Source organism: Anolis carolinensis, chromosome 1 (genome assembly GCF_035594765.1).
Source record: "Anolis carolinensis isolate JA03-04 chromosome 1, rAnoCar3.1.pri, whole genome shotgun sequence".
NCBI classification, from domain to species: domain Eukaryota; kingdom Metazoa; phylum Chordata; class Lepidosauria; order Squamata; family Dactyloidae; genus Anolis; species Anolis carolinensis.
In genome coordinates this window covers 169,302,224-169,328,527 of record NC_085841.1, presented here as the reverse complement: position 1 = coordinate 169,328,527, position 26,304 = coordinate 169,302,224, and the positions used below count along the sequence as shown (strand labels likewise).

At 37.7% G+C, this 26,304-nt stretch overlaps 1 protein-coding gene across 2 annotated transcripts; it reads left to right on the top strand.

The window, feature by feature from the left end:
- Window positions 1–4: 4 nt before the first annotated feature.
- On the top strand, window positions 5–26,023 carry aplf (aprataxin and PNKP like factor). Of its 2 annotated transcripts, XM_062958470.1 has the most exons (11): window positions 5–137; window positions 7,342–7,413; window positions 8,916–9,079; window positions 11,027–11,198; window positions 12,537–12,654; window positions 13,631–13,710; window positions 15,561–15,970; window positions 20,310–20,435; window positions 21,141–21,187; window positions 23,110–23,151; window positions 25,152–26,023. In XM_062958470.1, exons 1-11 carry the CDS (start codon window positions 45–47, stop codon window positions 25,361–25,363), a joined length of 1,536 nt encoding a protein of 511 aa, XP_062814540.1. In that variant the 5' UTR covers window positions 5–44; the 3' UTR covers window positions 25,364–26,023. The 2 variants fall into 2 exon arrangements, with proteins under 2 accessions (XP_062814540.1, XP_062814547.1); XM_062958477.1 differs by lacking the exon at window positions 7,342–7,413 and having other exon boundaries at window positions 15–137.
- Window positions 26,024–26,304: the final 281 nt, after the last annotated feature.

Sequence of the window (26,304 nt, the reverse complement as noted above, 5' to 3'; positions counted from 1 at the left end):
AAGAGGGAGGCACGGTGTGGCAGGCTTTTCCGTCCCGCGCTGCCATGCCGGGATTTGCGTTGGCGCCGGTGAAGGGGGGCCGCCCTTTGGAGCTGCCGCCCGGCGAGACAGTGCTAGGAAGAGGCGCCCTGCTGGGAGTAAGTGCCGCGGCGGGGCGGGAGAGAGCAGTTGGCTAGGTCGAAGCGCTGAGGCCTAGCCAACTTGGTTGCAAACGGGCCCAGTCTCGACATTGGCAGCTGCAGGACTGGAAACAGGGCGCTCCTTTGCGCTAAAATGGACTCTGTAATACAATCTTACTTGCTGTCATCTGGAGTGAGCTGGGTTATAAGATCTTTGTTTGTTTCTACCTCAACCCCCGAGATCTCCCCACTGGAGTAAAATAGTAGTAGTGGCATTAATAATGATACAAATAATACTAATAATAAAAAACTTTATTCTTGTATCCCGCCCCATCTCTCTGGAGGCACTCATGGCGGCGTATATGGGGACCAAGCCAAATAATACGCAATAAAATACATCAACATAAGTACATTTAACTTATAACATGTAAAAGCAAAACATCCAATAAAATCAATTATAAGCAGCTCAACAAGGCGCACTGAGCGCATTCAGAAATTGGAGGCAGGCGGTTAAAATTACGCATGTGCAATAGCTGGCAGAACACTGATGAGATGGTCCATAATAAAGTGCAGTTGCATGGACTATCAACCTTTAATATCTGCCTGACTTTACTGTCCACAGCAGAGCTTTCCAAATATTTCCTGTTGGTGACTCCCTTTTTAGATATGCATCCTTTTGCGACATGGTCATTGAGTTTTACGAGCAATAATAATAAGAAACTTTATTTATATCCCACCCTATCTCCTCGTGGGGACTCAGGGCGGTTTCTGACCAATAAAACCATTGCCATGAGAATTTAAACAAAGGCATCAAAAGAAATTAAGCATGTCAGACTACACAGAGAAGCCATTGAAATTCGCAAGCTTGTGGACAATTTCAACAGAAAGGAGGAAAGCATGAAAATGAACAAAATCTGGTTACCAGTATTAAAAAAACTCTAACATCGATACAGTCAAAAAAGAACAACACTAAAAAACAGGAATTCCAGGCATGAAACAATCAGGGCCAGTTAACAGCTCCCAACAAACGATTCCCCCAGGCAGGATGGAGCCAGGCTTTGAAGCTGCAAGGCTATTCAATGCTAATCAAGGTGGCCAATTGTAATATTCACGCTTGCATCCAACAGATAAGAGTTCTTTCTCCCACCTTGGGCATTCTACAGATATATAAACCCCACTTGCCTAGTTTCCAACAACTTCTGAGGATGCCTGCCATAAATGTGGGTGAAATGTCAGGAGAGAATACTTCTGGAACATGGCCATACAGCCCAGAAAACTCACAGCTACCCAGTGAGTCCGGCCATGAAAGCCTTTGACAACACAAGTCAGAGGTTAAACCAGCCTCTCATAACAGATACAGATTTTGTAATAACAAAATGTATGAAGACATGACATCTCATGAGAATCTTTCATTTATATTTTTCAAAATACAGCATTTGCAAGATTTTTTGTCATTTATGAGTACAGGTAGTCCCGAGTTACAAACATTCAACTTACAAATGACTAACAATTACGAACGGGGGAGAGACAATAGGATGTGAGAGAAATCTACCCCACAGAACAAAATTCATTCCTGAAAGAGTTATTATTATTGGGAAAAGGCGTCTTCACTGAAGCTTTATCAGTAATCCTTTTTTCCACAACAAGCTTTTTTTTCAAAATCCAATTATCACAGGCACATAAAGGGAGGTGAAATCTTTTGAACAGGGACACAGACAGCAAAACAAACCCCACAGGGGTGTTAACCTATGCTATCCAAGGAGCCCCCGGTGGTGCAGTGGATTAAACCGCTGAGCTGCTGAACTTGCTGACTGAAAGGTTGGCGGTTCAAATCCGGAGAGCAGGGTGAGCTCCCGCTGTTAGCCCCAGCTTCTGCCAACCTATTCGAAAACACGTAAATGTGAGTAGATCAATAGGTACCGCTCCGGTGGGAAGGTAACGGTGTTTCACAAAGTCATGTTGGCCACATGACCTTGGAGGTGTCTATGAACATTGCTGACTCTTCAACTTAGAAATGGAGATGAGCACCAACCCCCAGAGTTGGACACAACTAGACTTAATGTCAGGGGAAAACCTTTACCTTTACCTATGCTATCCAAAGCGTATATTAATTTTCACATTGGCTACATAAAGATGCATGCAAATTGTTATTGTTTATTTCACAAAGACCCAGAGGCTTCTTCTTAAGTTACTGTGACACACCTACACAATGTACATAGTTTGGAAAGCTTTGGTCTAGAGACAACCTTCCATTCAATTTATTCAGATAAATACATTCCCTGAATTTATTTATCCGATATCTGGATAACAGTGATGAAATGGGTTTTATGCCACAGAGAGCTCAAGATGTAATAAATGTGCATTCAAAATCTTCTAAAGTGCCATATGATTCTTTGTTGTCTTAGGCCTCATCTACACTGACCATTTATTGCAGTTCAAAGCTACCTTCAGACAGTGATAGCCAGATGACAAACTCCCACAAAAAGCCTGAAAGAAAGCCCTTAATGCTCAAATCAGTGATTTGTGGTTTGTGTAATCGCTACCCAGTCCTCAAACTATTTCTAGGATTTCCTATGTAATCATCTGCACAGTGAAATCACATTTTTCAATATTGTGTTGTCGAAGGCTTTCATGGCGGGAATCACAGGGTTGTTGTGTGTTTTCCTGGGTGTATGGCCATGTTCCAGAAGTATTCTCTCCTGATGTTTCACCCACATTTATGGCAGGCATCCTCAGAGATTGTGAGGATGTCTGCCATAGATGTGGGCGAAACATTACAACCTCTGAGGATGCTTGCCATAGATGTGGGTGAAACGTCAGGAGAGAAGACTTCTGGAACATTGCCATACAGCCCAGAAAACACACAACAACCCTTTTTCAATATTGTTTTGAAACTGCATTCAATGGTCAGTGTAGCTGAGGCCCTAGAATCAGAAAGTTCTGAGCCCAGGTATCTGTTCTGAGTAGCAGAGCTGGCTGGAGTACTTTTATATAAAAACTCATTCATAGTCACCCCAAGCTTTCTCTGTTTCCATTATGTAATTTAGGGCAATGGAGTCATTTTGTAACTGTCTATAAACACTTGGGTGCCATAGAGTATTGCTGTTCTTCTGCAGATTAGCCAGAGATCTACTAGCAGATTAAGTTTTACCTTTTGCTGACCTCTTTTTTAATTTGTCCTTTGAGACTTTCCAAGCTATCAGGCAGACAAAGCTCTTTTGCAGCATGTACTATATGAGGTAATTTCCCTTGGTGATGCCAATAAAATTAATTTAAGGTCTTTCCCTTAAAAACGTGCACTTCAACAATGAGTCTTGAAAAACGGATTTCCGTGAAACATTAGCGGATGGCACAAATAGCATCCTAAAGTGACTTATGTAGTTGTGTGTTTATATCTACAAGTCATCTGTTGACTTACAGCAACCCTGTTTGTTTAATAGGATTTTCTTAGGCAAGGAATACTCAGAGATGCCTGATATAATTTTTCTCTGAAATGTAGGATACAGCAGCTGGTATTCTTTGGCAGTTCTTCATCAAAGTACTAATTAAGCCTGATCCTGATTTGTTTCCAAGAGCAACCAGATCTAGTGGCTTCAGTCTTATAAAAATGCAGTTCCTTACATTCTTTAAAAAGACACACAAAAGTAAAAGGAATGAGAAAGAAAATCAAACACAAACCTAGGCTCCAATTACATGGATGGACTTATAATTGCCAGCGAGTATTTAAGCAATTTGGACACGAGAAACCAAGTGGAGCCAATGGATTGAGCCCATCTTTTCAACCCTTCACTGCATTCATCCTGTTAGCTGATAGTTCAAGGTGGAAGTATCTTTCTTTAAATACCACATTGGAGCCTTCCTGGCTTCAGTCTTATAAAAATGCAGTTCCTTACATTCTTTAAAAAGACACACAAAAGTAAAAGGAATGAGAAAGAAAATCAAACACAAACCTAGGCTCCAATTACATGGATGGACTTATAATTGCCAGCGAGTATTTAAGCAATTTGGACACGAGAAACCAAGTGGAGCCAATGGATTGAGCCCATCTTTTCAACCCTTCACTGCATTCATCCTGTTAGCTGATAGTTCAAGGTGGAAGTATCTTTCTTTAAATACCACATTGGAGCCTTCCTGCTGGGGCGGAACCTATTCTCTACTTACATTTGCATGTTTTTGAAATGCTTTGAAAAATGGTAGAATAGAAAAGTAACATTAACAACTAATTGCAGTGATTGTATTCAAGGCAGCATGCACACTGGAGAGAAAAACAAATCTAAATAAAATCAAGAGTGCTATTCCCATCTGCCTCAGTCAAAGCTAGCGGTGAGAAGTGATGGAAACTAAAATCTAGCAACATTTGGAATGCCACAAGTGAGCATCTATGTCCGCTTGGGCCCCACTTACCCTGTCTGCTCCCTTGGATCCTTTCTGTGGCAAAGAAGTGCCAAATCTTTCTTTGGCCTTGCCACGTGTTAGAGGAGTATGGGATTCAAGCTTTTCTTAGATATATGGAAATCAAGCTCTTGGAATATACTGTATATTCACCCCTGAAAATAGCCTTTGTGAGGTTATGTGAGAAAGGCATAGCTTCTCCATAGTGATCCTTCCTACCTTTCTAATATTGACTGAAACTAAGCAAGAATTTGTTTACGCTTTCTTGTACATATTAAAGCAGTGATTCTCAACCTGAGGTCTCCAGATGTTTTTGCCCTTCAACTCCCAGAAATCCTAACAGCTGGGAAACTGGCTGGGATTTATGGGAGTTGTAGGCCAAAAACATCTGAGGACCCCAAGTTGAGAACCACTGTATTAAAGAGTCTCCCAAGAACATCATCAGAACCTAGCACCAGTGACAGCATGGAATGATCATACATGTCACATACTGTGTGTTTGTTTTTCGGATTAATAACTCCAAACCTGTTTATGGATATGCCCTGGGCTTTTCCATGGAAATTATAATCCTGATTGGGTTGGGTTTCCTCTTCAGATGATATCTTATGTGTGTACAGTATATGAAACCAGGATTAGGTTCAATGGAGGAGAGTTCTCTGAATACAATCCTTGCTGATTCTCCTCCTACACTTATTCCCACCTTGAGTACCCACACTTGATGTTTGGCCTATTTATTTTCTGTGCTCATGTTTTCTGAAGATTGCCTGATTTCATGTTTGGCCTGCTTGCTGTGTGGTCGCATGCACTACTCTATTGTTCCTTTTGGATTCTGAATCAGTGCCACAATATGTTTATTAAACACAGCATTTTAAACAACCTTAAAATACAGATAATTATTGATGTGGCCCACTTTTTATTTTGCTGTCTGTTTCCACTATGTATTACGAGTTTTAGACTGAAAATATAGATTGCAACATGCCTTTTGTTTTTCAAGAAATGTTTATTTTGACCTATTTTCTGGCAATTTGTATTTTTTGCTCACATGCAAGTAACTCTGTGGTCCACTAGAGGTCACAATACACTAACAGTGCAAGCAGAATACCTAGATTTTCTCCAACACCAACACCTTTTTCATCAACCTTTTTGAAGCTTTTACATTATCTCATAGTTCTCTGTCTGAAAGTAATCAGATGATGCTCATTGGGCCCAACCTATTTGCATTTTAATAAGTACCATCACTTTCCTGCTTTTTATTTTAATGTGTTCCTTGGGTTTTTGTGATTTGTGTACCTGATTTTGTAGTGGCGGTTTAATGAGTTTCTTCTTGAGTTGTGGTGTAGAGTTCTAAATTTCTGCCAAAACCTCTTTATCTAATAGATGGTTAGGGTAATCTAGAAAGGATTTCTATTTATGAGATGAATATGGAATCTATAGAATGATTTGACTGAGAAAGATGTACTCCTAAATGAATAGCATTGGTCCTTTTCAATCTCTTGAAATCCCTTTTGAAGGCTGAAAGAGACACAAAGCAGTGAATGAAACACCAGTTTCATCTATCAACCTCAGCCCTTCCCAGCCTGTTTGCTAGCTTCTCTCAACTCTTCCTCTTGCAACAGGGAAAATTAGGAAAGCTGAGTAGTTGAGAGGCAGGAATGGGGAAACTATGACTCTCCTGATATTATTGGATTATGACTCCAAGCATCCCTTTCCATTAGCAAGGCTGGCTGCAGCTGTTGGGAGTTGCGGTCCAACAACCCCTGCAGGGCTGCTGGGATGAAGTCTATTAAGCTTAGCCATTTAGCTACAAAATTGCTAACCTTTCCTTAGCTAGCTAGCTACACCAAGGAATGAAAAGGTATTACTTTAGCCTGTGTCATTAGTTTCTCCTTTGTTAAGCTCTGGCTCAGAAAAGGTTTCATCCTTAATAAATTGAGTCCCACTTTTACTGCTAGAGCCTTTGCTTTGCCTTCTGGTTCTGTTTGATTTGTATAATTTACATATAAAGAGGAACAAGAGGAAGCCTTCCGTGTAGCTTCATTCATTTCTCTCTGCTGTGTGAAGGAGAATACCAATAGGGACAGTTATATTGTATGCACTAAAAAAATTAGATATTGCAATTATTATATAAGGCATTTTCTCTCTTGGCTATATTAAGGTGAGCTTTAATTCTTATTGTCTGGACAGGGATCCTATACCTTAAGCAATAGTGCAGAAGTTGATATTCTAACAAGTAGTTATCTACTATTAAAACAGTTGGAGGCCTGTCACCATTTTCCAAGTCCCCTTGTTTCTCATTGTGTCTGCAATATTCTAAGATATTTGGGAGCCTGTAAAATCTCATGTAATGTTCTTTCTTCTATGGTGGTAGAAACCTTTGTCATTAGAAAAAGAAGGCTGTCTGTTTCTGCAACCTTCAGTGGTTCTGTTTAAAAGTGATATTCCAATATTGCTCTGATATCCCCAGAAGTAGTCTAATTTTGCATTTACAAAAAATGAGGTAAACTTGAAATTGGTACTGTATGTAGATTTTTCCCTGGGGCAAGTTACCTAAATGGGGGAATTGTTTAGAGTTTGAAAAATCTGATCTCTTCGCGTTTGAAGGCAACCTCCCTCAGTTTTGATTCTTATTTTGAACCCACATTTAAGGGTCTTAGTTTGTGTGTGTTTTGACTTTGATGCATTTTTCTTCATTCTACCTAAAGTGAACTATACTGTTGTGCTAAAGATGAACAACACAAAATTATATAGATTTTTATTTAAAATATATCAGTTGATCTGTGACTTTTCATTCCCTATATGTTTTAACACTTCATTGCTTATTTCATCCCAGGTTACAGATAAAAGAGTATCCAGGAAACATGCTATTCTGAAGGTAGCTGGCAATCATCTTAGCATCAAACCGGTAATTGGATGTTTCTTGACTCTCAGTGCAATGAAAAGCTGAAGGGTTTCAGATTTTGTAGGGTGACCGAGGTGCATATGGGAAGGCAGCCTGGATGGAGGTAGACCGTGAGGAATTGGGCAAGCAGAAAAAGAAAGAGGCACCCAATTCCTCCCTCCCCTTGCCTGGGAAAATCAAACACATGCAGCACACAGCAATAGGAAGAGGAGGAGAAATTAAATGCAAGACATGGTCTAGAACAGGGGTCCCCAAACTAAGGCCCGGGGGCCGGATGCGGCCCTCCAAGGTAATTTACCTGGCCCCGCCCTCATTTATAATATAATATTTTTATATCAGTTATAATAATATAATATATTGTATATACATATAATATTGATAATAATATTATCATTTTATACAATACAATACTAACAATAATATCATATAATAATATTAATTATATGTTATATATTACATATAATATTACAGTATAGTGGTATAGTTCAATATAGTATAATGCTAATATTGTGCTATGCTAATAATATAATATATTGTATGTGCATACAGCTGCTCTGAGTTCCCTTTGGGGTGAGAAGGGTGGGATATAAATGTAGTAAATAAATGTAGTAAATGAATAAATAAATAATTTTGGACTTAGGCTCGCCCAAAGTCTGAAATGACTTGAAGACACACAACAACAACAACAACAACAATCCTAATTAACCTGACTATCTCAATGCCCAGAAGCAGGCCCACACTTCCTATTGAAATCCTGATAGGTTTATGTTGGTTACAATTATTTTCATTTTTAAATATTGTATTGTTCTTTCATTGTTATTGTTGTTGTTTTGCACTACAAATAAGATATGTACAGGAATTTTTCGTTTTTTCCCCCCAAATGATAATTCGGCCCCTCAACGGTCTGAAGGATTGTGGACCGGCCCTCTGCTTTAAAAGTTTGAGGACCCCTGGTCTAGAACAATGATGGACAACTTGGACTTTAGTTTGATCCCAGCACCAAAATGCCTGGATTAGATTTGAGGGAGGGCTTCCTTCTGAAGTGCTTTATGTAAAATTGTCTCTTGTTGTTGTCACCATAAGTTGGGGAAACCTGTTTCTCTTTAAAATAAAAATCAGGAAGCACTTGTAGTCATCACATATTAACCAGATGTCAGATTTTCAGGCGGTCCAACCACGTTTTGTTGAAGGCTTTCACAGCCGGAATCACTGGAGTGTAGTATGGCCGTGTTCTAACAGCATTTTCTCCTGATGTTTCGCCTCCATCTGTGGCTGGCATCTTCAGAGGATCTGATGGTGATAAAGCAAGTGGAGTATATATACCTGTGGAGTGTCCAGAGTGGGAGAAAGAACCAATGTCTATTAACCAAGTGTGAAGGATATAATTAGCAAGCCTGATTTCCAAGTGTTTGAATGGGATCCATCCATTAGCATGTGAGTAACTGAGAAGATTGCACTGTGGTGGAATCATCTGTATTAAGAGCAGCCCTTTTATTTATTAACAGGTGCATGTAAACCCATGCTTTTATCAGCCAACTGAAAATGGCCAAATCTCGCCATTGGACATTGATAAATGGCACCAACTAAGCCCTGGTGACAGGTTTTCTCTGTTGGTAGACAAATATGCCTTCAAGGTTCTCTTCGCTCCTTTGGAAGTGGAAACTCAAAGGTAATGATATCTGAGGTAGAATCCCACCAGTGATGTTGATTTTTATATACATTCTATATTATCTAGTACAGCCATATTGAGTTTTAATTAGGGACACTTAAAAAACGATAAGGTGTTGCAAAGGTTGTATGTATGTAAGATGCAATTTGAAAAGTTATAGTGTTACTATATAACATAAATCTCTTTTCCTCCTATGATCCTGGAGTAATTGAAAAATGAATCTTTTTCCAAGAATGGAAAACAAATAGTGAAAATTACAAATTAGAGTAGAAACGTATGAGGTCAGAACTGAAGAAATTGCTTTTTTATTAATGTTTTGATAAATGAACTGAGCTGAGTATTCTTGGCTCTGTTAAAGTGGGTATGAAACATTGCTTTCAGTTTAGAAAACAATAAATGAAGTGCATTGAATGTAATATGAATTTTCCATTTCCGTGAATTTTATTAAAGGCAATATTGTGATAGTGCATCTAATGTTCAGGCATATTAGTATCAGTGGTTGGAAATATCTCTCTATATATATTAATAGCCTAGGCTTGTGCTATCATAGGAAAGCTGATTTAAACTATTGACTTGAATAAAACGCTTGTACATTAAGGCACGTGAAGTTTTACATTGTCAATTTCATAGAATCATAGAGTTGAAAGAGATCCCAGTGGCTGTCCTGTCGAACCCCCTTTTGCCATGCAGGAACACACAATCAAAGCACCCCCCAACAGATGGACCATCCAGCCTCTGCTTAAAAATCTCCAGAGAAGGAGATTCTGGCTGCCTTCTATGCTGCTGCTTATCTGCTTTCAACTGAATTATATGGCAGTGTAGAAGGGGCTTCTGATTTTTTAAAGTTAATACAGCTGAGAATCGCACTTCTTTGACCTTGAGGATCTGACCAGTAAATTGGAAGACTTTAAAAAAAAACTAAGGCAAAATATTTTTCTTTCTCCTGTTTTAGAGCAATTAATGGGCCCATTTTCCTAAAAAAAATACAGATTCATTACTCCTTTTTTAAAATGCAAGGGTACAAAAATATTTTGGGTTTAGGGGGATTTTTGAATATTTGACTTTGCATACATGTACTTGGTGAGATATCTTGAAGATGAGATTTAAATCTAAATATGAAAGTAATGTTTCATATGCACCATATACCCACAGCCTGAAGGTAATTTTATGTAGTACAGTAGAGTCTCACTTATCCAACGTAAACGGGCCGGCAGAACGTTGGATAAGCAAATATGTTGGATAATAAGGAGAGATTAAGGAAAAGCCTATTAAACATTAAATTAGGATATGATTTTACAAATGAAGCACCAAAACATCATGTTTTACAACAAATTTGACAGAAAAAGTAGTTCAATACACAGTAATGCTATGTAGTAATTATTGTATTTACAAATTTAACACCAAAATATCACGATGTATTGAAAACATTGACTACAAAAATGCGTTGGATAATCCAGAACGTTGGATAAGCGAGTGTTGGATAAGTGAGACTCTACTGTATTTTAAATAATTTGGGACATAAAATAAAGTTTATGCACATTGAACTATCAGGAGGCAAAGATTTCATTATCCATCCACGTGGACAATTTTGGATTTGGAATTCTGGATAAGGGATACTCAACCTGTGCCAGCAAAATCTTTTGCCAGTAGTGAACTGTGGTCAATGTGTGAGTGCAGAAGCGTTTTATTTTATCAACTTAATGGAGGTTATTACACTGTTCCTGTCTGTCTAACCATATGGAAGTTGGGAAGAAAATCAAAACAGGCCCTGGTGAAAATTTTCCTATGGGAGGAAAGTGAGAATATCATGAGATATGTAGAAGCTTGTTAACTGAATGTTATGAACGTATAATACATGTCCTGGTTTCCATTTTTATTTTGCTTTACTATTATCTGTTATGATTGGTAGGCCAACTGCATCTTTCAACTGTGCCATTTATGTTATAGAAAGCACTGTCACTTCCTTGTAGAAGACATACCAAATCAAACTTCCTCAGTTCTTCAGCCAAGCAGGATGCCTCACCAACAGGATCTAGGACAGCAATCAACCCCTTCCAAGAATCACCAGCTTCTGGAAACACACTTAGTATTGGAGAAAGCAGCTGAAACCCCAAAGAAGGTAATTTGCCATTATTAAGATACATAGAATACTCAATAAGTTGTGTTTTTTTGTAACAAGCAAGTCAGTGGAATTTTGTGACAGTGCTGCAATTAGTATATCTCAAGAATTTATTTACATAAATTTAGCCATGCGTCTGTTGTATCAAGATAAGCAAGGTTTTTTTCTTTAAAAAAAATCTTAGTTTCACCTGAAAGATGGAATAAAGCCTAGATTTCTGTAAAGTTGTCCTAGAGAACCATTCTGTTCAATTCTGTTCAGACTCAATGGAATTAATGGGGCTTGTTCCTAGGAAAATCCTGATGGGATTGCAGTCTAACACCAGGATTGTGTTGTTAACATTGAACCTAGTTATCCCAATACTACCGTATTTCTTCAATTGTAAGAAATGGTGGCACAGTGTGTTAAAACGCTGAGCTGCTGAACTTGCGGACCAAAACGTCCTAGGTTCAAATCCCGGGAGTGGAATGAGCGCCCGGAGTTAGCCCCAGCTCCTGCCAACCTAGCAGTTCGAAAACATGCAAATGTGAGTAGATCAATAGGTACTGCTCCAGCGGGAAGGTAACGGCGCTCCATGCAGTCATGCTGGCCACATGACCTGGAGATGTCTATGGACAATGCCGGCTCTTTGGCTTAGAAATGGAGATGAACACCAACCCCCAGAGTCGGTCACGACTGGACTTAACATCAGGGGAAACCTTTACCTTTACCGTATCAATTGTAAGATACACCCCATTTTAAGAGATGTTTATATAGGAAAAAGTGTGTCTGTAGAATTGAAGAAATCTAATATGTTTGTTGCAACTAAAAGCATAAATTCATAACACATTCACTTTATCTGCTCAACCTCCACGTGCAAACCATCACCAGCCATGTTTTTTATGTTCTTTTGTGCATCGCATTAGATATGCAGTGTACAATTGTCTATAGTAATTGCTATGCTGGCAGAGCTGACAATGTACAATTTGACAAGATTAGTGATTTTGCAGGATGACATTCAAATATTTGCACAGTGCAGATATGGCAGAATTCATTCAACTCTCAAATAGTCCTTCCGAGCTTCAGGGTGCTATTGATGCATTTCTATTTTCCCCTTCTCTTTCCTCTGTGTTGAAGGTAATGAAGGGAAAGTAGACCTCCACTGATACTATAGGAAGGAAGGGCCTCTCTCTTTTATAGTAGTCCTAAAGGTACACCTAAATAATTATGTACAAGTACTTAATGGTAGCGAAAGAACATTCTGCAGGTCACGGGATATGGAAAGCTACAGAAACCACTGGCTATCATTTGTGATACATTTGATACCTAATAGGAAATACACAATGGGTCTCTTCTCAGTTCTCTGTTAGATTTTCTGAAACGAAAGAAGTACAGCCGGCTGAAAAGAGGAAAAGGGTTCTTCCAACATGGATGCTGCAAGCAGATCCTAGTCCATCAGCTTCCGTCTCTGGAACAGGTAGATATTTAATACATTTATCATGAAAGACTTACCTGTTGCCTTCTGCCTTTTTTTCTTTCAGTTTAATACACATTACTGTCATGTAACCACTTCTTAGTCTTTATCAGGTCAGATTAATAGCATACAGGCAGCTTAATTTCTATATATACCCTATAATGCTCATTCTTACACTTCAAGAGTAATCAGGATCCTTCTTTGAGAGCATCTGATTGTACTTTTCAAAAAAGGTATTGATGTTATTTTATATAATGTTACATTAGGCAACTATTTTAGCATACTGATAGCTACTGGTAGTGTCATGACACATGAGAATAAGCCAATCAGTTCTGTTGGACAGGGAATGTGCAGGCACTTTTTATTTTTAAATTGTTTATTTGGCCAACGAGGAAGTGGCAGATGGTTTATAGTATTTGATAGGAATACTGAACAAATGAAGATTTATATCTAGCCGAAATTCATCAATTATTTTGTTACACGGTTTATATGATATAACTATTGGTTGGTAATTTTGCTTGATCTTTTTCTGAAACACCATCTGCTTGGGACACATATATTGGATAGGTTTCTCCACAGATTGAATGATAATATTGGTAATGATCATTTCAGTGAAATTTCACACTGAGAATATTTACTTGGTTTTGCAGAGAACTTTGAAGCTCAAACTACAGAAATTGATATAAGATATGCTATCATCAATTCCTGGTTTATTCCCTTTCTTTATTTGCTTTGTATTTTGCATTGTTTTATTCTCTTGTTACTTGTTAGAATTATTTGCATCTCACAATTCAGGATCTGAATCCTTCCAGAGCTACATTAATAAAGTGCAATGAATAATATTAATATATTACAAGGATACTTCTGAAAAGGATGTTGGTGCTAATTCTCCTGTGATGAACAATGTTCTTCACCTACCTCTCACCTCTGTATTAAGTGTTGCAGCTCTTCATATTTAGTTTCTTTGATTTTTTCATAGGAAATGGTGTCAAGATTATAAAAGACTCAGGAAAAAAGCGGAAGATGAGTGAAAATGAAGATACTCCCCTTATAACAGTGGTATTGATTTTAATTTTGCTTCCTCTTTTTGCTTTGGTTTTGCTTCACATTAAGCTATAAATTGTGCTTTACTCTGGGTAACAATCAGAGTCCTATTGCATGTGCCTGTTTAATACCGGGATTGCTAACTTCTGAATTGAATTGCACCCCTTAATCCTGTGTGTATACACTTGACATTTTAATGCCACTTCATTTACTGCCACTCCACCAATAATAAGAAAAAAAATCAAAATAGCAAAAGACCATTAAAATAAGGTGCACAGGGAACATATATATTCTTTTTTCAAGTTGAAAGATAAAGATAAAGTGGGTTTTTTTCCACATGCTACATGCTACAGCAGTACAGTTAACAAATAGGGTGAAGGTGCAAAAGTGGATAAAGGGCTGCATGCTGCCCTTCCCAGTTTGTGTGTTACACACTCCTGTATTAAAAGGAGACTGGGTCTATTCAGAAGCATATAAAGTAGTCCTAAGAAACTTTGGGTGCATATCTGCCCACTTTCTTTTGTCCTTTCACTGGGCAATTCACTGCTTCTGATCTTTATTCTTTTGAAATGGTAAAGTAGGGTTTGCTACAAACAAGGATTGAAATTGTTGTGAATGAAAAATGAAGGAGAAGAAAGGATATGAGTTCATATTTTTTCAGGGTTTGTTTGTGTTACGATACATCTTGTTTTCAAAAGTTTTAATTGGAGGCGGGGGGGGGGGGGGGATGGGACAGTGGTGTTCCTCCATACATTTTTGCCTTACAATTCTCACCAGGCTTTGTCCTGGTAAACAAAACTAATGGAAAAGAATTACGGGAGGCACACTTCAACTAAATCTGAAAGGACCACAGATTTCTATCTTGGTCTGAGCAGATCCACTCTTTGTTGTTAGAACCACCATTGTTTTGTTCTTCTGTGAGTCCTTCTCCTGTATGTGAGTTAATTGGGACCAAAAAGTAGATGTTCTCTTTTTGACCTGACATATGGATTGGGTAAGCTAATTCTGTTTTGGAACATTATTGTCACTTATTCCATATTAGGAAACATTTTTTCTTTTCAGTCCATTCGAAAACATGCAGCATTGTCCTCTTCCCAAAGCCCTTTCTCAGTACCTCCCCCCTTATTTTAAATATCCCCCTTGCCTGGCTTCATCTTTTATCTCGGCCTTTATTCATTATATCCTAGTTGGTGACCCATATCCTAAGTAGCTTGACTTACTCTTTGCTGCTTGAACTGTTTTACTCTTTAACATGAGTTCAGTCTTTTCCATCTACTGCTCTCCACACAGTAGCATTTACCTAACACCTTATTTCTTCAATTGTAAGATGCCATTGATTGTAAGATGCACCCTAATTTCAGTAGCACCTCCACCAATAAAAATACATAAGATACACCTGAGATTCTAAAAGGCCATTTCTTTGAGGTGTTTATATAGGAAAAAGTACTTCTTGTTGTTATTGTTATTATTTATATCCCGCTTTTTCTCTCCACAAGGAGACTCAAAGTAGTTAGGAGATTCAAAGATATACAGTATGTAAAGAAGGTGTTAATGTTTCCAGCCACTCATTTCAAATCCATCTCCAGAACTCCTTTATCAAGACTAGCATTTTCCTAATACTCTTTAAATCTTTAATCCTTACTCCAGGCATAACCCATGTTTCTATACAGGTAACCATGTGCGCTCACGTTCATTCATTAATATGCTTGTCTCCTTCTGTCCCCCAAGTTTTTGTGGTTTCATCTTTCTTGTACCAGTCTTGATTTTGCTCCCCAAAATAACCCATCTTCACTAGACTCTTCTCTTACAGAAAACGTTGATAACTAAACGTGTTTCACATCAAATTTTACTCCCGATTTCTACAGGATATGCCAGGAATCTCTGAAGAACTTGTAAGAGAACTGGAAAGGAATGAAAGCAAAGTACAGCCACAAAAAGCTGGAAGTTCTGCAGGGCAATTCACCTGTCTGTCCGAGAATGAAGAGGTGGACTTCAGCCCTCAAAATGTACGAACGTGTCAGCTCACAGAAACCAATATAACGGGTGCAGTTAATAACAGTTGGGAAGACGATAGCTTTAAAACAGAGCAATTTTCTCAGGACAGGCCTTCACAATCTCTTAGTAATAAGGACGAGATCCAGGAACTTCCTCAGATTAACCAGATTACCAAAACGGATATTTCTAATTTAAATAGAAGTCAAAATGTTCTGCAAAACTCCAACATATCTATTCATCAGCGGAGGAGAGCTTGCCAGTACGGGAAAAACTGCTACAGGTAAAATAAGCAAAATGTAAATCTCCTGGGGAGGGGTCACATTTGTTGAAAACATTGCAATATAGCCTTTATTCAGTGGTGACTACTGCCAGCTCTTGTGTTTGGGAGCATATTTTAATTAAGATGGAATCAACAGATAAGTTGTCTCTTTGGAAGCAAATCTGGGCAATTTTATTTGTGGGAGCCAGTCATGGATGTCATGACACAACATGGCAAAAGACATAGTGCAGGTGAAGTGAACACAAAAGTCCAACTTGTAACAAGAAATGCAAAAAATAATTTTACAGGGCAGTTATACCCTTGTAACCTTATTTGAATAGGCAGTGTTGTGACCTGTTTTGCTTTTACTTTCATTTATTTTGTTTTCCTTCTGAGTATTTAAGGCAGAAGACAATGTTTAGCTAAAAGATCCTCAGCTTTTTTCTCACTGCAAGTGCCACACTTTTGTATAGGATGATGGTCATAAGAAATCAGTTTACGTCTGCAGACATTAAGTCTGCAGAACAGAGTCTGGGCACCTTGTCACAGCATCACCAATCTGTTTAGCATGTGATGGCTTATATAGGCATACAGCATATACCAGAAGACAGCAGCTGTTCTGTGTATTTTATATAAAGTGTGATAATGTTTTGGAGTTAGTTTCTCAAATAGCTGAGCAAATGTTGAGAATTTTGATAAATGGGCATACCTGTTGTTCTCTTTAACACAGATGAAGGATGTGTGATTGTCCAGACAATGTTGAATTGTAATTCTCATCACTTCTCACAGTTAGGACCCTAGGGTCCTCATGTTGCCTACTCATGCTCTTAACATTTGGCGGTAAAAGGCAATCCTTTTTTTGTGCTTTAATATAGAGTCATCAAGGAGAATTTTGAATTGGAAACACTGAATCTAAGCATTGTAATTGTCTTATAATTTTTTCAGTGCTAGGAATGAATTCTGGACACAATTGTTTTATAAATTTGCCTTTTCACTATCTACAAGTCACCAAAAGAATTCAGAGAGAGTGATTCCAATCAGGGCAAAAGCTACAACCATCTCTTCAGTCTGCGCCACATGACAATGGTCACTGCACTGATCTGACAGCAGAAATAGCAATGCCCCCAAATCAGTTGCAGGACATTTCAACCTTCCTGGTTGCACAGTAAGAGATTTATAGGTTGCAGTCCTCGAACAAGAAAATTACAAAACAAGAATGGAAATAGCCATTCCAGTCCATTAACTGAAGTATGGGCAAAGACAATGGCTTTATGGCACATTATATTTTATAATATAAGATTACTACTGCACAAACAACAATAAAAATCTTCTCTGAAAATATTTTGAGCCCATTGAAACAGACTTTTGGTATGCAGAGTTATTGCTTTCACACACCAACACTAACTGACCACTGTAAAGAACTTCTATAGCCCTTTGAAAATTTAGAGAAAGGGTCATGATCTGCATCTTTGTGGATCTTGTTACAAGTAGACTCTCAGTTAACTGGAGCTCAAGCAACCGGCAGAAAAATCAAACAGAGAATACTGCATTTACAAAGCTGTTTTTATAATACAGTAAAACAGTTAGATTTCATACTCACTCTAAAGAAACCTGAAACTACATTTATCCAACTTTTACGAATCACCATGGGTGCCAGTTAACTGAGTCTGCTGTTCATCCAATCTGACTTCCACAACTGTGTAAATAAGTTTTACACCTGTGACCTTAACATTACTTGATATTGCATCCGAAGAAGTGGTTTATTATTTACAAAAGCTCATATCTATATCTTGTCCACTGCTATACACTCTCTCTTTCCATGGTTTTGGAAGTTTGTCAGTGTTCTGTACATGAACCATGACTGAAAATGTACAGCTCACCTTGCTAATACAGAAATTTAAAAAACTATTAGTCAAACCCTTCTGCAGTATATTTGATGGTTTTTCTGAGAAATGGGAATAGCTTTCACCTACTTCTAGCCCCAGTGTTTCCAAAATTTCAGCAGGAGAGTAAAATAAAAAAACTTTACTCAGTGAACCTAGTTGAGCATATATTTATTCTGATTTCTCAGTACTGGATATAAGTAAATGAGGGAAATTATTTTTAAGAGAAGAAAGTGTGCCACATTTCAAGAAAAATGCCAGGCAGAGTCTCTTGGTACTTTTATAAATCTCGCAGAAGCCAATAGCGTTATAACTTAGTTTTGGTGGTTGCTATGTAGGTGATATGAGAGTTGTTCAAACTCAAGTGCTTTCATAATAAATATGTAGGGAGAGAAAATGACTGAACAAATCTCAGCAATTGAATCACCCTTAATTTGTAGCAGCTTCAGCCGTGACAAATGGTTCTCTGTCACAGCAGGAAGATTCTAGAGATGGCTCATCCTGTTGATTTCCCCCCCCCCCCCCCAAATAAGTCTGTGATATTTGTTGTTCAAATAAGTGCATAAGAATTAACAGTATTTCTGAAAGGAAAAGTCGATTCTCTGGAAGTATGTTTAAAAGTGAATTTTAAGAAAATGCAGACCCTTATTGAAAGCAGGCTTATTTTGCTAGATGGTGCCAAAGTACAATAGTCCTTTAGTTAGCAGATCATTTTTCATTTCCAAACTGATGAAAAAAATGCCTTCCACTACATTTCATCCAGTTCGGAAATAAGCTTCAACCACTGCTGTCCTAACATTCTTAACTAAGTGGGACTTTCCCTAGTCTAGCAAGATCTATTGCCTCCCTTCAGAGGATATACTATTCTTCATGTACTGTAGCACTTCGCTTTAATGCCATACTTTCATGGTTTAATTGGCACATACTGCTGAAATGGACATTTACCTCTAAACCCAGCTATTCATGTGTGTTATCTGTCCCTGGTGTCCACTCCTTTTGAAACTGCTCAGAAAATATAGTCCACATGTCCTGAAAGGCAACCAGTGTATCAGTAACTGTGGTCTTTTTACTCAGTTTTTAAAACACAAATGTGAGTGGAATTATATCTACAACTTACTCATCCGGGAACTATAGCTCAATGCATACCTTTCAGCTTGATAGCATTGAGGAGCATCTTCACTTTGTCAGAAGTGGATTCTTCCTGCTCCATGTCCAGAAGATAGGATAGGTGTGTGTAGTGCCTCTCTCTGTATTTCTTGAAAAGCAATTCAGATGTTTGACTGCACTGTGCCTTTGGATCCTTCTTCAGTCCTGAATTTTCCTGAAGGATGTCTTGAGTTGATCTACAGTGAACTGTTTTGTTCAAACCTGCCCTTGTCCCTTCATGTTCCTCTCTTATGATCTCAGTGTCTCTTGGTCCTTCATATCCAGGTTCAAGAGAGTGTCTACTTGCTGCCTTCCCTTCTATGATTAAGGATGTTGTTTTTTTTCTTTCACCTGTGAAACAGCAAATGACATTTCTTATTCCAATACTTTTTTGACCAAAAAGGATAATCTCCCAATGGGAAAATGCAGTAGGTTATTAGAACAATTTTTATCCCAACTGAATAGGTTTTTTAAAATATAAACCTTTAAAGTGATAGTGTCATAAAATGCTGGACTTGTATGAATGCTGCAAGAAAATGTTACTCTGTTGTACTGAAATGTCTTATTTGCGAGGGTTAATCTTGTTTGAACCACTCGTCACAGTTCTGGCAGAAAGTAAGTCAGACAAATATAGCTCTTTATAAAGAGGAAACAGCGAAACCTTTTCAAGTGGAGTTGTATATGAACAATCCTGTGTATTACAAGCAGTCCCAGAGTAACACACAAAATAGGTTCTGTAGGTTTGTTCTTAGGTTAAATTTGGATGTCAGTCAGAACAGGTATATTTTTAAATGTAACTCCAGTCAATTTTTTAAGCTTTGAATAGCATAGGGAAGGGTCAACGCCCCTGTAAAGTTTGTTTTGCTGTCTTTGCTCCTGTTCAGAAGATTTCACCTCACTTTCTGTCCCTGTGATTTTGAAATTGTGGGTTGTCATGGAAGCAAGGATTGGTGATAGAGCTTCAGTGGAGACACCTTTCCCCCATGATAACTCTTCCAGGAGTGAATTTCCCCTCCAAAGGGCAGATTTCCTATCACTTCCTATTGTTTCATTCCTGTTTGTAACTAGGACTCATATGTAAGTCAGATGTTTGTAACTCGGGACTGCATACAAATGATAAAGTGAATTGAAATGAACTTTTGGCTTATATGACAATGATAGGGTGCCCCTGTGCAACCTATGGATAACCAAAGTGTGTGTGTGTGTGTGTGTGTGTGTGTGGAGGGGGCAATTCTGCTTTGAACCCACATCCCTGGTTTCGTTTGTGGCATTAAATCTTTATATGAATCACCACTCGACAGTCATTTATGGTGTATTTCTTACATCCGTAGGAAGAATCCTATACATTTCCAGCAATTCAGTCACCCTGGTGACAATGATTATCCTGACACAGAAGTTGTAGCAGAAACTGAGAATGATAACAAACCCGAATGTCCTTATGGAACTGCTTGTTACAGGTAAGGAATGTTTCACAGGAGTGTCCTTCTGTCAAATACACATCTGTATGTATTTGACATCCTCTCTCCCACAAAGAGACTTCCAAATCTGATGGGTGCTGTGTAGGTTTCCAATTAATTCTGAAGAAGAACCACGTATATGCACATAAATACATATATGAAAATGTATTATGTGTCAAATGTTAATTCTGCGAAACCGGGGGCAAGGGAGGGGCCAAAAAACCCTATAGTTTCTCAGATGATATTCAAGTGGTTTTGTAAATGCTAAGTTTCTACATTTTTCTGTGATTTAAAAACAACCAGAACTTTGTGTCATTAGAGCTTTCTACCTTATTTTGTTTCCATTGGTGGGTGTGGGTAGATATGCACATTATTAGACCCTTTTAATAAAGATCCAACAGGCAAAACTGATACATTATGCAAAAATCTTCTTTCTCTGTAAATGAGGTAGAAAACTCCTTTTAAAAGTATTTTCTCTACTTTTATACCAGGATGAAAACCATTTTTTTATTTGAAAGGCTTAGCAGAGCGTTTTGAAGTTTTAATGCACACAGTGATTGATATACCCCTTTGAATTTAATTTAAGTGTTATGATTGCAGTGATTTCTCAATGTTCAGAAACATGTTTTTCAAGTTATAAAGAGAATATGATAGGAAGTTGAAGTTTTATCAGTCTCTCTCCCCCCTCCCTCCCTTTCTTTGCAGGAAAAATCCACAGCATAAGCTGGAATACAAACACACAGCACCCCCAGGTAAGGTGATACAATTGAATCCTCTTCATTGTATTCTGTCCAATGCAGACATGAGATCTTCTCTCTCTTACACCAGACATTTGAGAGTGAAATTGTTCCTTAGTTTACCAATATTTAAACAAAAACTCTCAGCTTGCTAGTACAAATAGTCTAAGATAGATCCAAACTCTCTGTAAACAGAAGGGCTTCAGAGAAGGCTTCCAAAGCAGGAATGGGAATGCGGGTGGGGGTTGAGGTTTTTCCATCACCTCTACAGCTTATCTTCATCCTCATGTAGAGAGTGTCATGACTAACCAGGACATTTTAAAAGAGGTTTACAGTTGTCGGAGAAAGGGAAACCAGTAAGAATATACCACATCCTCCTGTTCTCAGTATTCAGGTTGTCCTGTTTCTGCATTAGCTTCAAACTGTTTAGGATTTACACTGAGATGACAGATGATAAAAACTAGATAGGTGTAATGGGATTCATTCACATTTTAGTTTTCTGGGACTGGTTTTTATTTTTGGTTTAAGACAGGAGGAAAAAAATATCCCTTTATTTTGAGTTGTGTGGTGAACAAGAATCTCAGCATATTTTACATATATTTATTCATCTGTATGTTCTGCTCTGCTTAGTAGGATTTTATTTTGCTGTTAATATATATGGCTTTGAATCATCTTGTGAAGAGAAAAGCAAGATATTATTATTATTATTATTATTATTATTATTATTATTATTATTATTATTATTATTATTATTATTATTAGCTTTGAGGTCTTCTATTGCAATTATTTGTACTTACTTCCATGTATGTCAAACTGAATAGTAGAAGGCTTTACCCCCTTATAAAAATGTAAGCTCAGACTGAACTCCTGTCTGCCTGCCACAAACAGGGGTCCTCTTCCTTCCCCAATCATGGCACACTGAAGAGAATTTCAAAATGAATAGGGCGCAGGTGTCTACTGTTCAGATAAAAGGTTACAAATTGAATGTGATCATTGCAAGCTCTTTGTGCAAGTCTCCACATTGCTTTACACTCCATGTATTTATTTTACATTAGGGCTGCAAAACATATGCCCCATTTCTCTTAAGATGTCATTGCATTTCAGCTCTTGTTATGCACAGGCAGCATGGCCAGTAGTTGGGGAAATGGTAGCTGTAGTCTGCAGTGCATGTCATGTGCCAATGTTTTAGAAGGCTATTCAGTAAACAACCATAACCAAGGGCTTCTCCAGCAGTGACACTGCTGCCATATTTCCATGGTTGGCCCAAGACCATACTTGTTTATTATACCTCAAATTCAATAAGTAGCATTGAGGATAAGATACTATGGAGGACATATATGGGGAAAGGGTACCTAATACAGTTGTGCAGAACATGTGAAACTTCAGATGCTATTGAACTGCAGTTCACATCATCCTTCATCATTTGTTAATGTTGGCTATGGCTTGTTGGAGTTCAACAACATCCCAGTGGTTGGCAAGGCTTTCTCTTTCTTATCCTCTCTTGTTCTCCCTCTTAGTTTTCTTATGGGGAAGGAGTTTCCTTCTTAACAGACCTCTGTAGGCCCCATTTGCCAAACTCACTACTAGATCATCTAGCGATGTCTGCCATCTACAATATAGCATCCGTAAGGTCTCAGATCCCTCAGGCCTCCTTTTAAGTACTTTTGACAGGTAGAAAAGAAAGAAAAGGCGCAAGATGTATATCTATGTCACTCTTCAGTGAAGAAATCCAGATATCAACCTTGTCCACAGAATGAGGTTTTCCTGCCTCTCCACTCTGGAGCCTCTTGAAAACCTGTTTTTGGGGCTTATATGGGACACAGTATGGCAACAAGGCTCCAATCAGAAGAGAGAAAAGCATTCTTCTTCTAGTTTGAATAACACTTCATTTTTCTTTGTAGTCATTTTAGTAATGTAATTTCTTTTTCTTTCTTTAGGATCTGAGAAAAGACAATTGAGGGCAAAGTCTACTAAAAAAGGTTAGGAATCTGTATTTTCCAGATGGAACAAACGCAATAGTTCTTAATAATTTCTTTATTGTATACCTTAGCTGTGAACAAGTTCTATGAATGAGCTTGTTCACTGCTGCTGTCCAATGTTGCTTTTTGAAACAGATGTTCCCCTTTGAAATGTATGGTAATGAACAGTATTCCATAAGAAATAAATGAAGGTTACTCGGTACAGTAATATGTCCCCTTTCTTCAGAAAGTGGCTTCATATACAGAAATCCTGGGCTATTTCCCATCTGGATGCTGGGTAGACCTCCTTCCCTTCAGCAATATGTCTGTACCATATGCCTTCAGATCATGTTGTGGAATCTCTTTGGCTAATTTGGAAAAATTTGCAGCATTTTTGAAGCCAAGAACTTGTTAAAAAGTTAGCGTGGCTAAGATGTAATTTGCTATTTAGTAACTTTTAAAAACTGAAACTTAGCTTGGCTCATTGTAAGCTATTATGAAGTGTCATTCAGCAAATGTACAATGATTTCCATAAACCTTTGGTACATCATTCTGTGTGTAAAAAAGGATGCAGGCAAAGAGATGATGATATGTGATGTGCTTTGCGACCAGGTCGGTCAATTTACATATAGGCTATATGTATGAATAAGCTCTAGAAAATGGGAAATTATCCATTTAATATTTTAAGGGATTATGCATAACACATTGAAATAATTTTTGACTATTGGTAGCATAATCTTATTATTCACATACTGCAGTTGATCTTGTAAAAATATTGTTCCTAATTCAGCAATAGTAATCATTGGACAAGGATCCATATCAGACTTTCAATGATATATTCAGCTTCATACACTTCTACACGTACTCCTGCCTCCCATGTGTATAAGATTACATTTGTAATTGGTATTACAGAGCATACGTTTTCCTCATATCTCTTGATGCAAAGAATTTTGCCTTCATCACTATTTCAATTATATATTGTAGAGACTAAATATGGTGAGAAATATGGTTGTGGGATTCATGCAGTAGCTAGCTGAATTTGTTAGAGAATTCATAATGATCACTCTCATTATATACTCTGAGAGGTACAGAAAGACAGTAAGTAGATCAGGAAGAGAAGGAGTGTTAGATTTCTCAACTTCAGTCCTTTGAGTCCCCTCTGGGGTTGAGAAAGGTGGGTAGAAATGTCTGAAATAAATAATTATCTCAGATAAATTGATACAAAACATCATTAAAGCTTGAACTGGCAAACGCATTGCTGACCAATTGGAATGTCTTTTTGACAAGAGAAGTCCCAATATTTTGGAATTACTCATTCTTGCTTGTAATAACAAATCAGGAACTAATCTGTCAGTTAATTTTGGGGAGGGGTTTAACATAGCCTTATTTCCCTTAGCTTTATATGGTTGTGCTTCTTTTATCTGCAGTCTTGAAGAGATGCCTTATCTGAATAATGTAGATACCCATATGTATATGTATATGTATATCTCATTTTAATCTTTTCATATAAATTAATTTTTGTGGGCTTTCCACTTTCTTTTAAAAATGGGATTAATGTTTTCATCTAGAAATTGGAGTTTAACTGCAGTTTGTATTACATATAAAGGTCATGCTCATCTGAGAGAGGATTATGGTATTCCATCACCATTGAGGTAGTGATACCGGATGCTTCATTGTACATATCGAATAAGTGGATCAACAGGCTAAACTGTGGAATTTCTTATCTCTTTAGATTGTGTTGGGGTTTAATTTGGAAGAATTCTATGGATAGCTTTAAGGCACTATTTAGAGTGTAATCAGACCATAATTTGCATCAAACTTCAATGTTATCTTATCTGAGAAGTCCATAGTTATCTATTGCTATGGGAAAAGCTGTGATGAATATGAAGCAACCTGTATATGGAAAATAAAGTATCAAATGTTAACATTGGCATTTTACAGTGTCAAATAATATTACAATTATGTCATGGCAACTAAATTTCAGGCTTCAAATGACTTTTTAAACGTATTTTGTTTTCCAGGTAAAGGCATTTCTTTGGAGGATAGTGATGATGATGGTGAGCCAAATGAATATGATCTGAATGACAGCTTTATAGATGATGATGAAGAGGAAGAAGAGTGTGAAGCTACTGATGAAGATTCTGATTGGGAACCAGATTTTCAAGACCAGGATAATGAGGATTTAGATACACTTCTGAAAGAAGCACAGGATTTTGCGAAAACCAAGCAATAATTATATTCATGGTTTCATTGAAATCGAGGAAACTGAAAAGCACGTACTCTGCTGATCTACATGAAATGCCCTGAACTAAATTTAAATGTTTCATTCTAGGATTGATTTAAATTCTTGTTTCCTTGTGTGTGCAACTCTTGAACTGAAGATGGGAAAACAGAATTGTAAGATTGGCATGATACTTGCCTAAAACAGATTTATGCTCATTGTTGAAGAGCAAATGAAGAAATAAATGAATGGTGACAATCCAGCCAAAGTTAAAGTCCTACACAGTTAAAATAGACTACAATAGGTAACTTACACTCTCCTCCTTAAGTGGATGGCATAAAAAAGCTTAAAGGTGGCTGAATTTCACTAGTGAATAATTCCTGCTCCTGAATAATACACATACATATAAGAGGATTGCGATATGTTTGTTATTCATTTTTACAAATGCACTTTCCTCCATAGCTGATTCTGTCAGAGGGATGATCTTGTGTTGGAAGCTGTAGCACTTCATGCCACCAATTACTGTTGGCTGCGCTGTGACAGAAGGCTTTGGGACTTACATTGAGAATTGTTATTTTCACTACTGAAATGTATGATAATGTTTGAGTTAAATGAAGAGAACACTATGAGGTATATAAGAGTATATCATAAAGCTTCTTCTTAACAGCTAAATCAGTTTAATTCCTGGTTCATTTATGTTGGTTTATCAAGCATAAGTAATTACTGTGTATCTTTTCCTGTAATACATCATCCAGTACAACAAATATGTAGGGGTCTCCCCCCCCCCTTTTGTGTTGACAGAAAACTTCTACAAACATATGCTGAAAGGCAATTATCCACTTTACCACATGTACTAAATTCCACTGACTGCTACACTTAAAATCCAGGAAGCCACTGCTCCCACTACATTCAAGTGTAGAAGAGAGCATTTTTTGTGTATTTTCAAGTGTGGT

Coding starts and splice junctions, on each gene's coding strand:
- aplf (XM_062958470.1), top strand. CDS start 45: ATGCCGGGATTTGCGTTGGCGCCGGTGAAGGGGGGCCGCCCTTTGGAG. Junction 138..7,341: donor GAAGAGGCGCCCTGCTGGGA/GTAAGTGCCGCG, acceptor ATTTCATCCCAG/GTTACAGATAAAAGAGTATC. Junction 21,188..23,109: donor CAAACACACAGCACCCCCAG/GTAAGGTGATAC, acceptor TTCTTTCTTTAG/GATCTGAGAAAAGACAATTG.